General features: G+C 42.3%; 1 protein-coding gene across 1 annotated transcript in view; it reads right to left on the bottom strand.

Annotated features, from left to right (window-relative positions):
* Nucleotides 1-881: 881 nt before the first annotated feature.
* txnrd3 (thioredoxin reductase 3) overlaps nucleotides 882-15,796 on the bottom strand; it is a 39,345-nt gene continuing 24,430 nt past the window's right edge. Inside the window, exons 10-16 of the mRNA XM_080495903.1 lie at nucleotides 15,533-15,625; nucleotides 11,451-11,527; nucleotides 6,629-6,785; nucleotides 5,437-5,544; nucleotides 4,918-5,013; nucleotides 4,668-4,802; nucleotides 882-1,535 (exon numbers count right to left, since the gene is read on the bottom strand). Coding sequence (XP_080352029.1) covers nucleotides 1,473-1,535; nucleotides 4,668-4,802; nucleotides 4,918-5,013; nucleotides 5,437-5,544; nucleotides 6,629-6,785; nucleotides 11,451-11,527; nucleotides 15,533-15,625 — 729 coding nt within the window. The 3' untranslated portion in view covers nucleotides 882-1,472. The remainder of the gene's footprint in view (nucleotides 1,536-4,667; nucleotides 4,803-4,917; nucleotides 5,014-5,436; nucleotides 5,545-6,628; nucleotides 6,786-11,450; nucleotides 11,528-15,532; nucleotides 15,626-15,796) is intronic.

The raw sequence follows: 15,796 nt of genomic DNA on the forward strand, positions 1-15,796 counted from the left end.
GGTGAGATACATCTTTAATCTGTTTGAAAGAAATTGGTGATCTGCAGTATTCAAGGCTGCAAAGACACTCAAATCTGGTGTCAGGAAACAATTTTGGACATTTGAATGTAATAAAGCCAAAGTCACACAGTCCACATTATTGGTTGCAGTTATTTCCAAAAAGCAAGAGACCCAAGATAGAGCCTTGAGGCATGTCATTTTCTGTTTGAAAAAAACTGTGTGAAGTGATCAGTAAGGTACCGATTTAACATCTTGAATGTAATAAAGTCAAAGATGTACTAAAATATCCAAGAAACTGTGGAAAACTGCACTCCCACATTAATGAAAGTTGCTAAAACAAAAAAAATAAAGATTTGGTTGAACATTGATTTATTGGCAACATTTTGACATCAGTTTCGATCTGTATTAGTTAATGGCTATTAATCTGATTTACTTAACTGACAGGAATTATATCGTTTTCTCTGTTTGAGGTATTTTACCACCTTCCTAAATCTAGAGTTAAAAACAAGGTGTAGGAGGTGTATGGCTGTGTATTGCATTTAAAAAAATATTGGCATAACATGAAGCAAAACCTGCAGAAAAAAAATGTGAATCCTCACGGGCTCTCCAGTAAATGAGGTGTTTTGAGAGAACTCTTTTAATGGCATCAAGATTGTGTGAGGTTTCTTCCCGTTAACTGCAACATTAATACCAGACTTCCCTTATAACCACACTTTGGACTTCTAAATAAGCAAGTGAAAAAAGGATTTTGCCTGGAACTTGTCATTATTAAGCTGCAACAAACAGACCTAAATGATATTGCAGGGATGTAAAGGGACTGCTTTGATTTCCAGAGTTTAAAGATCACAGTCTGATCAAATCTATGAAAAAAAGAGACCAAATTTGAATCCATCCTTTATTACACATCTTCAGTGATTCGACACCAACAAACAAATCATTTATACAGATTACCAACAGTACACCAGCCTCTAGAAGATCTTACACACACACACACACACACACGCACACACGCGCGCGCAGCAGCAAACGGCAAAAAGCTCAGAATGAACCAGGAAGTCTGGAAAGACAGAACCTGCACAGATGATACAAAATGATTCCTCCATGTAGCAAAAGATAAATAACAAGGATGAGAATCTGTGAGTGGATTGAAGCAACAGGGTGAGAATCTACGTATTCAGACAGAGGCCACGAGAGCCCAGTGATTGGAGAAAAAAGAAGTGGGGGGGGTGGAAGTGTTCACAACCATGACGTGTTTCTGCAGAGGGACATCAATCCTGGTCCACCTGTGCACCAGGTTAAGGGCGAGGATGTCACAGACCGCTCACACACACACACACACACGTTGAGTGGTTGCGTGTGGGGTAGCTTCCTCCGAGAAGGTCACGCTGGTGGGAACATCAGCAGATTGACCCCGCTGCTCAGTGGGCGGCCCGTCCGAGGAGAGCCGCCTGCCAAACCAGCGGGATTTAACCTCAGCAGCCGGCCTGCTGGATGTCGCCGCCGGAGCTCTTGGTCACATCCAGAGTGGTGAAGATCTGCAGGGCGGAGCCGACACACGCACGTTAGAGCAGCACAGTTTGGAGAAAAAACAACACGCATGAAGCTCACAAGGCAAAACCACGCCTGCAACATGGCCCGCTAAGCCATCAAGTAAAACCTTTTGAAGAAAGCATGGACCTATTTGGACTGATGTCTTACGAGTAGTGGCACCACTACACTGACTGAGCCCCACTCCAGGTGAAATCCGTTTGCATGTGACCCCTGAACTACAACCATTTCGACACCACTGGAATACGAAGCACGTGAAGGCATCGAGTCTGGCAGTCGTCATGGCGACAGATGCCAAAGATTAAACTTCGAAGATCCCGCGAAGCTGCACGCCTCTTTTTTATTCGATCTACTGACACTTTTGGAACAATCATCACCGTTCCTGTCCTATCGAACCTGCGCTCGAGATCATTACAATCAGCTTCGGTGGATTTTAAAGAAAGTCAGTCTACATGGAAACAGGGGGAAAACCACTTTTCTGAAAGCCTGCTCGTGCACCACAGCCGGAAACACAAACTCTTTGGCAACTCAAATGCAAAAACGTTGGGTTTTCACTGTAAATGCTGTCGTGTAAACGCTGCTTCACACTCTGGGAAGGAAGCGCAACGCTGCGCTCCAACTCAGATGTGGGACATTGTTTAACTTCGCCAGCTGCGGCTCACTCATCTGTTTATTATCACGATTCAAAGCTAATATTACATTTAGGATAAAGGAGTGTGTAGTCGGAGTGGATGGAAGTCTGTGTGCACAGCGACTCTCCCACAGTTACAGACATCCGAGTGCAGCCGACAAGTTGATCTTGTTCATCTACCGCCAGATTAAATTCATTTCAAACTCGCGTTAAAGTCAGGAGATACCTTCATGCTGCCTTCACTTTATATCATGTTCATCAAATGATTGCAGCTTTAAAACTCCCAAAAGCGTTGAAGCCGCAAACTTGCAGTTCGACACCAGGACGATTGTCACAAGCCAGGGTTTTAGATGTTCCCCACTGCGGTACCCGTGCTAACAAAACCTGTTTTCATGCTTCTAAAACTGCCTCATGTGGACGACAGGCCACAAACAGCTTGTTGAGGTGAAAGGTGGAAACTGGTTTCCTGGTGTGGACGGCCCTTAAGAAGCATGCAAAACTGGTTTGTAGAGCTGAGCGAGTTTAAAACCAGTTAAACCCTTTTTCCAAAGAAGTCGAAGATGTTTGTTTATTTAATGCCAGACAGACTCGTTTGAGCCGTTGGCACTTTTTAAAGGAGTACGAGTACTAACCTTCAGCTACTTGTTGATATGAGCACTTATTAGCGTCATCAAACTTAATTCACACTCAAATGATGTGCGCTGCAGTGAACTGTGTGTCAGTGCTACACACAACTCCCAGGTCTGCAACTTTAATGAGCAAAAGAGCCATTTTTGCAATTTTCCATCAAATAAAATTTGTCTGGAGCCACAAAACTGAAATGAAGGAAAATAAAAGCATAAAAAACCCCCTAAAAACTCAATATATTTATGACGTTTCATAGCTACACTTTTATAAAAAGAAATATTTCTTTTGCTTTTGGAACCTTTTTCAGCCATTTTTCCTATTTTATTCATCTTGCCTGTCTGGTGTGCACATAACATAAAAATGAAAGCAAAAGGTTTATTTGCATATTTACACCGGAGTTTCAGGGAGCCACAGCCCCCTGGATTACGGGGCCCACACAGCAGTGTAGCATCTATCTATAGAGCAGCAGCCCCCAACCCCAGTACCTGGCCACACACAAAGAATAAACAACTTACTTTTCCTTACCTTACCATTTCCATTTTATATATTATCCAAGTCTGAACAATGTTTTATTATGAAAAATGACCAACTTCTCTCCATGACATCCGTCTAAAACTCACGCTTGTGTCGGTCACGTGATACATTAGCGCTGATATTAAACCCACAAGCAGAAAAATGAGTACCGTATTTTCTGCCCTATAAGGCGCACCTTCCTTGATTGACATAATTTACAACTTCATTCATATATAAGGCACACCGCATTATAAGGCGCATGGAACAGACCAGTGGTCAGGAACCTTTATAGCTCAAAGCCATTAAGTTACATTTTCCACTGATTCTAACACCCAGAGAGGTGCACACACTTTATTTTGATAGTCCTACCTGCAGCCTATGCCAGGAGGACACTACACACAAAACCTTCTTCACTGCTGGTTGACAACTTACAACTACCGGTAATAAACTAAACTACATGAACTAAGCAACAAAAACACAACACAACACAATTATTACCGACACCACAAACCAAATAGAACCCCCAATAATTGCATTTAAAACACCACAAACAGCTGCAATGAATTATGGGAGTTTCTATCGGCTGCACTGAGGAGCTCAGGTTGAATTTGTCGCTGCAAGGAAATTCAGCGACAAATTCATGTTTTGTGTTGTTGGAGGTTATTGTGGGTTGTTGTTGGGCTTGGTGTTGTGTTGATTGTGTTTATGTGTTTTTGTTCCCCAGTTTAGGGAGTCATTATTTCATCTAGTTTATTTTGGTTTGTTAGAATGTTGGTGTGCAACCATGAGTGATGAAGGTGTTGTGTGGAGTGTCGTCCGCTCTGAACATCCGGTTGAGAAGTTAGAGTTGTCAAAATAAAAGCTTCTGGTTGTTCAGCTGTCAAATAGCAGTCTTGAGTAGAACAATCGTCCATATATAAGGCGCACTGGCAGCTTTTGAGAAAATTTGAGGTATTTAGGTGCCTTATAGTGCGGAAAATACGGTAAAAACATATGTCTTCATAAAGTTTCTTTGCAAAAGGGAAAAGGCCCAGTGAGTAGACTGGACGTACACAGTGGATTCACGTTTATTAGAATATTTACTTAGAAAATACCACAGTTATTGAGTTGGTCGTGTCGTTTTATTTTGTTGTATTAATCCACCACATCTGAAGGCTGGTCCGTGAAAACACTGTCTGACATTAAACAAAAAAAGGTTGGGGTCCACGTGTGTTGAAGACCGAGCTGGTACAAACAACAATTTGAAATAAAAGAAGAACATTTCAGAGCTCATTCGTCCTGCTGAGTGTTTTTTGTGTTGGGGGTTGTTACAGTTCACAGATATGAAGTAAAAGAATTGTGTGCTCACCTCAGCGCAGGTGGGGTGGATCCCGATGGTCCCATCCAACTGCTCCTTGGTCGCACCACATTTCATGGCTGCTCCGAAGCCTTGCGTCACCTCGCCGGCATTTGGTCCGAGGTAGTGGAAGCCGATGACTCGGTCCTACAGAGAAACGTGTTTCAGATTGATAAGAACATGAACAACTGTGAGTACTGCGTGGAGGGAGGGAGTGGAGGGAGGGAGGGAGGGAGGGAGGGAGGGAGGGAGGGAGGCTCACATCGTCCAGTTTATTGCAGATGATCTTAGCGTAGCATCTGTTGTTGTCTCTGCCGGGCACGGTGAACTCCAGAGGCCAGAAGAGACTGTGGAACACCTGAGAGGAAGACAACTGGATCAAGAAGCGGAACTCCCCCATCCAGCTCACTCAGGCCTGAAGCATGCCGGAGCAACAACAGATGTGTAATGGGCCCGCCAACACAAACATTGAGGCGGCAGGTCTGGACGTGAAGCCCAGCAGACAGAAAGCCTCACAAGCCACTGCCAGCTTCCAGCAGAGACTGCAAGGCCGCTTCTACGCTGCTACACGTCCAAGCAGAGACGGAGAGCTTTCGTTTGTGATTTGGTCCGTTTACACACCAACGGAGCCACTGACAATGCAACTTCTTAAAAAGGCTACGTCTCCGTGGCAACAGAGGACAACACAACTTTGACTCCCACTGTTGACGTTTACAGCGTATTGTTGTCGGCACATTCCCTCTTGCGTGTTGAAACGTGTAAATGGCTGATGGCGTTTTACCTCGAGGTTCTCCTGGCCATACAGCTCCGTGGCTTTCTCCTCCGACAGGCCACAAGAGCCATACTCCAGCGGGGTGAACACCGTGGTGGGCACATTCAAGTAGTCGCACTGCAGAGACACAGCACAACAGTGTCTGATGACGTTTCCTCCAGAGGCTGTGAAGCTCAAGGGAGTCAAAGCACTGAATGAAACATGTCAGCTGAACAAGAACAAGAAGAAAATATGCGTTGTACTATTTAAATCCTATTATCAAAGTAAATCTGCACAACTTCATTAAGATTAAGACAGTGAAAATGTATGTGCATGTACATATAATGGAATTGAGTATGTCATTTAATGTGTTCTAACTAAACTGACCCAAAATCAAACAAATCTGCTCCATCAAATCTACTCAATACATTGCCTGATGTACCTTAAGATGTTTCATAATCCAAAAAGAAGCCAATAACATCACTCGTCAACCTATAGAATTAAAAATAGATCAATTGAATCCACCAAATCTCAGCTTCCCTTGAAAACATTCAATTAAAAGCTTTGATCAGGTCCTCAGACTGGAGAAAAGACTTCAAGATACTGCGTAATCACTTTTAGTGTGTGTGTGTGTGTGTGTGTGTGTGTGTGTGTGTGTGTGCGCGTCTCAGTTTTCAGCCTGTAAAGCACTTTGTGCAGCATTTTATTGTGTCATGAGGAGTTATAAACCCTTCAACTCATGGAAATCTTTGGAAATGGAGAAACTTGATCCACAATGTTTCGATTTTTCCTTTTGTAATGTCATATATAATTATATCCATAAAAAATCTTTTGGAAAATGTAAATGCCTTGCATTGGACACATTATAATCAAAAATCTGCTAATAGACTAAATTTCTCACTTCGTATCTTCCCAAAACGTTCAGAATTCTGTTTCTTACAAACTATACTAATGTCCTTCCAAAAAATTGGATTTATGCCAAAAACTGGTGTTTAATACTTTTAAAAGAAGCTGAATTTAACTTCCCCATAAAATAATTTTTGAATTAATGACATGAATCCAGTAAAATAATTGACACAAGAAATATCTTCATAAAGTCATTTCAGGTAGTTCAAGATCAATTAATAAGATTATTTCCATTTGTGTTTGCTTTTCAGTTTCAGACTGTTAAAGCAAGTCAATGTAAAGAGCCGTCCAGCTTTATCCTTGTGTCTTCTCCCACCATGACTTTGGAGCCAGCGTAGAGGCGGCGTGCCAGCAGCTTGCCAGCCTGGATGGCGACGGGCGTGAGCTCCCACTTCCCCTCCAGGATGTCCCCGATGGCATAGATGTGCGGCACGTTGGTCTGCTCCTCGTCGTTCACCGGGACCTTCCCGTTCCTGCAGGAGGGCGAGACTCATCAGAAACAGTCCGTGTTCCCGTATTTTCATGGTTTATAAAAAACTAAACAAAACATGAAAACCCTTCAAGATATGAAAAATCTTAAGAAAAACGCTTTAACCCTTAGATGCACCTTTGATGTGGTCAAAAATGACCCCAAAGGGTTGTTATTCGTGAAAATCTTTGAACTTAAAAGTTTCTACATTTTCATATTCCAGGTATTCCTCATGAAACATGTTTGTGTTGTGACATGAGGCAATTTGAATTTTGAAAACATTCCTCATGCAGTTTCAGATATTTCGGTTTTTTTCCATCCTTGGGGTCCACAATGACCCCCCAAGCATTTCCTATGGGGTTTGTCCCAAGAAGTTTGGATTTGAACAAACTGTGACTGTCAGTAAACATTCACTGTCCCATTGACACACCTCATGCCAGCAGTCTCACCACCCAGGACGCCATTTTCACACAGCAATGTACATGTAATAATCATCTTCATGTATTAAGTTCTTTTCCACATCCATGACTTTTCTGTGATAGAGTACAGTTTTAGTCCACAATGTACTAATGATACTGGAATCTTAGCGAGCTAACAATACTTTTGACTTTCTCTCATCCTATTATACAATTATGGATGATTGTGCGTGTGTGTGCTTCGCAGTTGGCGCTTGGTTCAGAAGTAGCCTGCGATGTTTTTGATGTTGTAGGAAAGTGTAACTGCGAGAATCAGATCTGTGTCACTTGATAAAACGTGTGACTTGGCAGTGTTGGGCCCGGAATCCATGCTCTCCTGATATTTTGGTATTAGCTATTCCCAGTTGAGCTGGTGGTGCCCCAATTTCATCATTATTTGATAAATAATTTATTCAAATTAATAATTTTTAATTAATAAATTATTTTTGATAGTTTATAAGCTTTTAAGTTAATAAAAGTTAATAATTATCAAGCTTACTCAATTACTCTAAGAGTTGTTTACTTCCATTAATAATTAACATTTTTCGTAAATTAGTTCCAGTAATCTATTTTCAGTAATCTATTACTTACAGTAATAATGCTAATAACCAACCATAAATCCAAATGGCGGCAAATCTGATCAGTGTAAGGATAGCCTAAGAGGGAAGTGAAGAATGTGAAGATTTATGCCGCCATCAGATGTCACTGTGCTCGAAAATAGGCCTCGTCACTGTGCAACATTTTGAAACACCGAGCTGCTATATTTTCTTTTCAACGTGTACTTGATTGATAAGGCTCAAACTTGCATGATGCGACCATCTTTTGAGTGTCTGTGAGAGTGAGAGAGAGAGAGCGAGAGCGAGCGAGTGATCGCGTCCAACAGAATGAGGCACAAGGGCTCACAAGTGGTCAGAGTTCCCTCCCAGTCGGGCTAAAATACCAGGCCACAATGTTGTAAGAAGTTGGTCAAAGCCTGCACCTGCTTTTAGCATCGTCTCCAAAATAGATGCATGGGAGCCGTTGATCACCGACATTATCTTTGAAGAAGTGCTGTCATGCACAAACATGGAGAGGCAAAAAGTAAGAACAGACAAAGGGAATGAGTGTAAACATGTAAGCAAAGATGAGCTCATGTCCTTCATGGGATATTGACCTTATTCCGCCCCGCCCACTTTTACTTCTGTCCCACACTTCCTGTTTGAAACGCACTTCCTGTTTGAAACGCACTTCCTGTTCCAGCGAAATCGCGTTCGTTTAAACGGAGAACTACTGGGAAGACTTGCATCTAAAATATCATATAAGGTAGGTTATTTTGCGCCAAATGTGCTATGATCATGTACACCAACGAGTAAACGATGCATGGCTTCTGTTGATAGTTTGAAAACGACTTTGAGGTGTTTCTAGAGCCCGTTTGCCGGTCAGATGGCCTCCCTTCTGTGTGCTCAGTACGGAGCTCCTCTTCACTGAGGAGAGCAAAGAACAACAATCTGGAGGATTCTTCAGTGTGGAAACACAATATTCCATATAGAGCTGACTTTATTACAGACTACAGTCTAAATCAGAGTGTGTCCAGTGCTACATGCTGTCATTATAGTGCCGCAGTGTTTACAAGACGACAGGCTAACGTTGCTAACTAGTTAGCTTCCAGCTGGTCTAAGGATTCTTAAAGGTATACAGGAGGATTTTCAGGAATTTTAGGAAAGAACCGCCCTCTCCACCGTTTGAAAAAAATGCGCATGCGCAACGCTGTACCTGCTCCCGAGACGGAACGCCTACTAAAACGCGTGCGAGAGACGTGCACGAGCCCAGTTCTCCTCGTGCACGCTCTGTTTACAAGTCACAAGTCGGCATCGCTCACATAAGCTCACTTTACAAGAAGATTTGCACCAGAGGGGGCGAAACTGTGTAAAAATGTCCCAGAATAATGCGTGGGGTCGGCCACCGGCATGATGAGAACCGTGTGGAGTGAGCTGCGCGCAGGGACGAGCACGTACGACGGCCTTACGTCATATATCACCACAATGATTGACAATTGGGAGGACCAGTTATTTTGATGATCCACCCGGAAGAAGAAAATCCTCTACTATACCTTTAAGTCGCGTCTTGCTTAAGAAATTAAGGCATCTGTTAAACAAACCCAGCGACTAAAACTAGCCAAAACATGCTTTGTAATGATATGCAGCATGTCCATGTCGGGAAATATTTAGCTGCTGCAGGAACAGAAATAACCATAAAGCTATTTGCTATTAGCAGACACAACAAAATCAATATGAAATAGCAGATTAACACAAAAAGGCCAATGGAGTAGCAGGGTTAGGGATAGATTTTAAATAATGCTCACTACCATCACCTTAGGCCCATACATTTGATGATGATAATGTAGTCTAGTCTATTCTAAAACTGAGAACAGTAAAGCATGAATGTAAAAACTAAAGCACAGCTACTTTATCTCTTATTATACTTTCTGTTGCACCAATAGTCTGTTATATTGTATTTCCATTTGTAAAACTTTGTTTCTCTGACTCTGCTAATGACTTGTCTTTCACTGTGTGTCACAGAAACATGGAGAGAACGACATGGGAAGAGACCACACATGCACTGAGGAGCTCAGGAGGAATTTTAATGTACAAATAAACAAATAAACAAAGCCTACATTGGCCTACTTCTCCTCCATGATGTCTTACCACAGCGATGTAATCTTGCTGACTTGTGACTGTGCTTTAAATTGGAAACAATTAAACAGACTGGTATCGCACATCAAGTAGCGCGGGGCTAAACCGGAAGTGTGATTACCATTCTTGCAGGAAGTGAGAAGAACTGGGGTGTTCAAGTACATGAGCACTTTGAGAGACCTCTTAATAACTTGGTGTTCAAGACCACTATGTCAATTGGAAGATTTGCGGTTTGACGACAAGTGGACCAGAGCCTACTGGAAACACACACCATGGCAGCCTTCAGCGACACATCAGACCTGCTCCTGCTCAACTGCCTCTCCAGTCAGTGTGTCACTTGTGCCATTCAGAGGGTGGACCAAGTTTCAGTAGTATCTACCGAGCAAGCCCGCCATTTACGGCATAATGATCAATAAATTGTTAGAAAATGTGATAAATGAGAAAATAAGACAATGAAATTAATCTTTTGTTAAGTAAAATATCATTAAAAAATCATTATCTTTAACAAAAATGTTAATTAAAAGCCTGGCTCCGCTTTGGCCCAACAAAGAAGTGGAGCCAGCATCGCGCCGGGTGATGTTCTCCTGTGTTGTGGGAGCTTTGGCAGTGGGAAGACAAAGAACTGGTGCTAAGTCTGGCCTTGGCTCTGGACTAGCCCCTGGTTCTTTCTGGTGGAAAAGCCCCCTGTGTTACCCGTGTTTAAAAAAAAACAAAAAAAAAAACATTTTCGGGCTTCTAAAACGCCTCGTGTGGATAGTCCAAAAACAGCTCTTTTTACGTGAACTGGCATTCTCGTGTGGATGGCCCCTTAGTTTAGGTTTCACAAACGGCTTAATTTAATCTTGAGCGAGCCAGACCAGTAAAATAATGTCATAAAAACATTCCTTTCTTTAAATTCAAATCCGTCTGATCAATAAACCATCCACTCTTTTTCTCATCTCAGACAACAAGGAACAAAACTTCAGAACTTTTGGCTTTAGGAACAAGGGAGCACTTTTACACTGGTCGCATGACCGGAACAAAGTGAGTGAAAGGTCACACCACATGAGTCATAGTATTTCTATAAGCCACGTTGAGGTCAGACCACCTGATCATCCGAGTACTACACGGTCATGAGACCCCAGCATGAGACCGAGATGTGATTAAGGCCCATGTCTGATTTTTCATTTCTAAAAAAAAAAAACTCAACAAAAAATGAAAATAACTTTTTTCTGCTTGTGAAGTCAGACTGAAAAGAATTAATGAATGATTAATGAAAAGAGGTAGCAGTGTAATCAGATTGCACACACACACACACACACACACACACACACACACACACACACACACACACACACACACACACACACACACACACACACACACACACACACACACACACACACACACACACACACACACACACACACACACACACACACACACACACACGATAAGAAAGTGCTGAATCACTGTGACTGTTGGGCAAGTCTTAAAGGCACAGTGTGCCACATGTGACTCACTCACTCACTCACTCACTCACTCACTCACTCACTCACTCACTTGAGGTTGACTTTGACCCCGACATTGTCCAGACCGATCTTGTCGGTGCAGGCGTCCCGGCCCACCGCAATCAACACCTGAGGGTCAAACACACAGTGAGGAACGGTCGGAGAGGACAGCAGACGAAACGTTGCATCATATCTCTCTAATCACGTCCATCAGATCTTTCTGCTTGGGGTGAGAGTACAAACTCCGAGCTCCATCCTGGCAACATGTAGTTGCTTTTTATGACCTCAAGTGCACCATTATGTTGGAGACTATAACAAGCATGTAACACCATGACGGCACCAAGACAAATTACTGCCACATGTGTAAAATCTACAAGAAGTTAATCAACTTCATGGGTGATTTGTTTGTTTGCTGAAAGTTTGGCTCTACAGCAGGGGAGTCAAACTCTTTTTATTTCAGGGGCCACAAACAGAACAATTTCATCCTGAGTGGGCCAGACTGGTAAAATGGTACCATAATAAATTTACATTTTCACGTTTTTCCTTGTTGTAGTGCAGAATATACATGATAAAAATTTCTATATCTCACAAAAATCTCAACATAAATCCAATTTTAATAAACCCTTCTGGTACAAAATACATTGAAAGGTCCAAAAAACATGTATTGCAGCTGTTGCATTATGGGTGTTTTTACAAAGTCAATCTGACAGCACGGGTCACAGGCTAGTTTGATAGCAACCAGGTAGTTAACTGTCATGGCTGCATCACCAAGATCTGTGTGTGAGTCTGCCAATTTATTTATTTTTTTAAATCAAACTTTTTGTTGCTTGGTGGTTTAGCCGGATTGGAGCCTCTTGCGGGTTGGTTTTGGCCCGCAGGCCTTATGTTGGCCATTTTAATTATGAAAATAATCAAATTCTATGAATAAAGCTGAGATATGTAATGCTGCCATGAAAGTTAGCAAACTAGCATTAGCTTCAAAGCCATGCTGTCAGGGTGAGTTTGTAAAAACACCCATAATACAACAGCTATAGTACCGTATTTTCCGCACTATAAGGCACCTAAATACCTCAAATTTTCTCAAAAGCTGCCAGTGCGCCTTATATATGGAAGAATTGCTCTACTCAAGACTGCTATTTGATAGCTGAACAACCAGAAGCTTTTATTTTGACAACTCTAACTTCTCAACTGGATCTTCAGAGCGGACGACACTCCACACAACACCTTCATCACTCATGGTTGCACACCAACGTTCTAACAAACCAAAATAAACTAGATGAAATAATGACTCCCTAAACTGGGGAACAAAAACACATAAACACAATCAACACAACACCAAGCCCAACAACAACCCACAATAACCTCCAACAACACAAAACATGAATTCCCATCATGCCTTGCATCCTGAGCTCCTCAGTGCAGCCGATAGCTGCAATGCATTATGGGAGTTTCTGTTTGTGGTGTTTTAAATACAATTATTGGGGGTTCTATTTGGTTTGTGGTGTCGGTAATAATTGTGTTGTGTTGTGTTTTTGTTGCTTAGTTCATGTAGTTTAGTTTATTAGCGGTAGTTGTAAGTTGTCAACCAGCAGTGAAGAAGGTTTTGTGTGTAGTGTCCTCCTGGCATAGGCTGCAGGTAGGACTATCAAAATAAAGTGTGTGCACCTCTCTGGGTGTTAGAATCAGTGGAAAATGTAACCTAATGGCTTTGAGCTATAAAGGTTGCTGACCACTGGTCTATTCCATGCACCTTATAATGCGGTGCGGCTGATATATGAACAAAGTTGTAAATTATGTCAATCAATGTAGGTGCGCCTTATAGTGTGGAAAATACGGTAGGTTTGTTTTTGACGTCTCACTGTATTGTGCACCAGGAGGCATTGTTAAAAATGGCTTCATTTTGAAAGAGTTATTTTTTGTAGTTCAATACTAGATCAGATCAACGTATCTCTAATAACAGGTTATGGACCACAAGCCTTTAAGGTTGCTGTTGTTAAACCTCTTGTTAAAAAACACACCTTGACCCAGGAGTCTTAGCAAGTTACAGGCCAATATCCAACCTAACCTTTATTTCTACAATCTTAGAAAAAGTGGTCGCAAGTTAGTTTTGTGACCATTTAAGCAAAAATTACTTATTTGAGTCTTTCCAGTCAGGTTTTAGAGTTCATCATATCACAGAGACGCTCTGGTCAAAGTTACTAATGATTTTCTCTTCAGACAAAGACCTGGTCTGTGTTCTGGTCCTGTTCTGGTCCTGTTCTGGTCCTGTTCTGGTCCTGTTGGATCTCAGTGCTGCTTTTCATACTATTGATCAGAACATCCTGTTACACAAACACATTGCGCTTAAAGGTACAGCCCTACTGGTTCTGATCATGTTTATCACACAGATGACAAACAAATCTATTTATTTATTAGGGTGAAGGCCGATCTGATTGAGTATCTGTAATGAGTACCGAAGTAATTCACATATCGGAAACCTGCAGGGTTTTCCAACCCATGAACCCATCTTACTGTTGCTGAAATGTCTCATTTCCCTGCCACTGCTCTGCTCGCTGGCTGCAACATGTGGAATGGATTTCCTTAAAGGAGGTGGGTCTCAATTAGACGTGGAGTGAAATCCATTCCACAGTTTGCAGCCAGCTATCCAACTTTTCATGAAAACATGTCCCTGAACATGCTCAAAGCACCACAAAGCAGCACGCGATGGTTGTCCGGTTTTAACTGCAGGAGATGACATCTTTGAGTGATGCATTCAGGTGCATCACGGCATTATAACGAGCTGCGGCACTCAGACAGTAGCTAAATGTGATTAAAATATGACTGATGGTGATTAGTGAGCTGCCACACAAATGCGCAGCACACGTCACTGCCAAAGTTTGTGCAGTGCAGCACCGACACCGTTCGGCCAGGACGGTTGGTGCTGGCCAAACTCATTTGTTGGACCAGAAGGAGCTGGCCGAAGGAACTTACATCATCGTGTTCGGCAGGACCCCGTACTGTCCAACTTTCATCTTGTTCTTATGAGTATGAATTGGCCTTTAGTCCCATATCTTCCCAGAATAACACTTGGTTCTCAGAGTGCTGCACCTGGGAGGTTCCTCGGTTTTCTAAAAGTGGACTGGAGGTAGAGCTTTTAGCTTTCAGGCTCCTCTTATGTGGAACCAGATGCCCGTTTCAGTTAGGGAGGCTGAAACACTCTCTACTTTTAAGGCCAGACGCAAATCGTTTCCATTTACCATCATTTCCGGACTATGAGCCACTATTTTTTTTTCACACGCTTTGAACCCTGCTGCTTATAAAATGATGCGGCTAATTTATGGAATTTTACAGGTTAAGATTATACAGTTTTCTGCTTTCTGTGCTCCACAACGCCAGCAGCAGATGGCGGCGAGTGATGCGTTTAGGTATATTATGTAAAACTGCCCTGCTGGACTCCATGTCTGAGGAATCTTCCTCCCCAGAATCAGTGAAGAACTGATAAAACTGTCTTTCTCTCTGGGCTTATATTCCCACAATGCAATTCCTGTCCTGTTACAACGTGGACACCTATTGCTTATAGTCAAGTGCAGCCTATATATATGCTTTTTTCTTCTACGTCCCCCAACCCAAACTAGGGTCCGTGTCCTACCCAAATCTATCCGTCTGTCCTGTCCTGTCCTGTCCTGTCCTGTCCTCCCAACCGGCCAGCAGAAAGCCGCCACCTCTGAGTCTGGTTTCTGCAAAGGTTTCTTCCCAAAAGAGGACGTTTTGTTCTTTCCACTGTCACTCATGTGGATTTGATTTGTTGGGTGTCTTTCCTTTAAAAGCACCTCAAAATGAATGTTGGATATACATAAAGTTGAAGATGAAGTTGAAAATATTGACATTTTCATCACATATACTCTGCACCACAACAAGGAAAAACTTACATTTAAATGTTCTTAAAGCACGATAATACCATTCCTGCCCACTCAGGATGAAATTGTTCTGTATGTGACCCCTGAACTAACGTGTTCGACATCATTGATTTAAACTTAATGAATTTATTTTCTTTACACCTAATTAATAATATATTTTGAGTATAACATAAGATTGCAATCATACATGCATACAACCTATTAAAAACTGCCGTGTGAGAAGTGTGATGATACGTACAGTGTTGTACTCTCCCTCGATGATCTCGTCGCTCTCTGTAGACTTGGCTGTCACCTTCAGCTTGCCAGGAGTGCCTGCTTCCAGCTCCTCCACCTGTCACACAGAGGAAGCTGGTCACTTCACGTCACTCTGGATCCAAGCTCCGGCTGAAACCATCCGTCATTATGACTCAGCAGAAACAGTGGATTGATTAACTGTCTTATCTCATTATCCAGTCGTCTCAGAAAGCAGCACAACAGGAAACGGCTGCTTTAATATCTTGCT

This window comes from Blennius ocellaris (genome assembly GCF_963422515.1).
Source record: "Blennius ocellaris genome assembly, chromosome: 4".
In the NCBI taxonomy this organism is placed as follows: Eukaryota; Metazoa; Chordata; class Actinopteri; order Blenniiformes; family Blenniidae; genus Blennius; species Blennius ocellaris.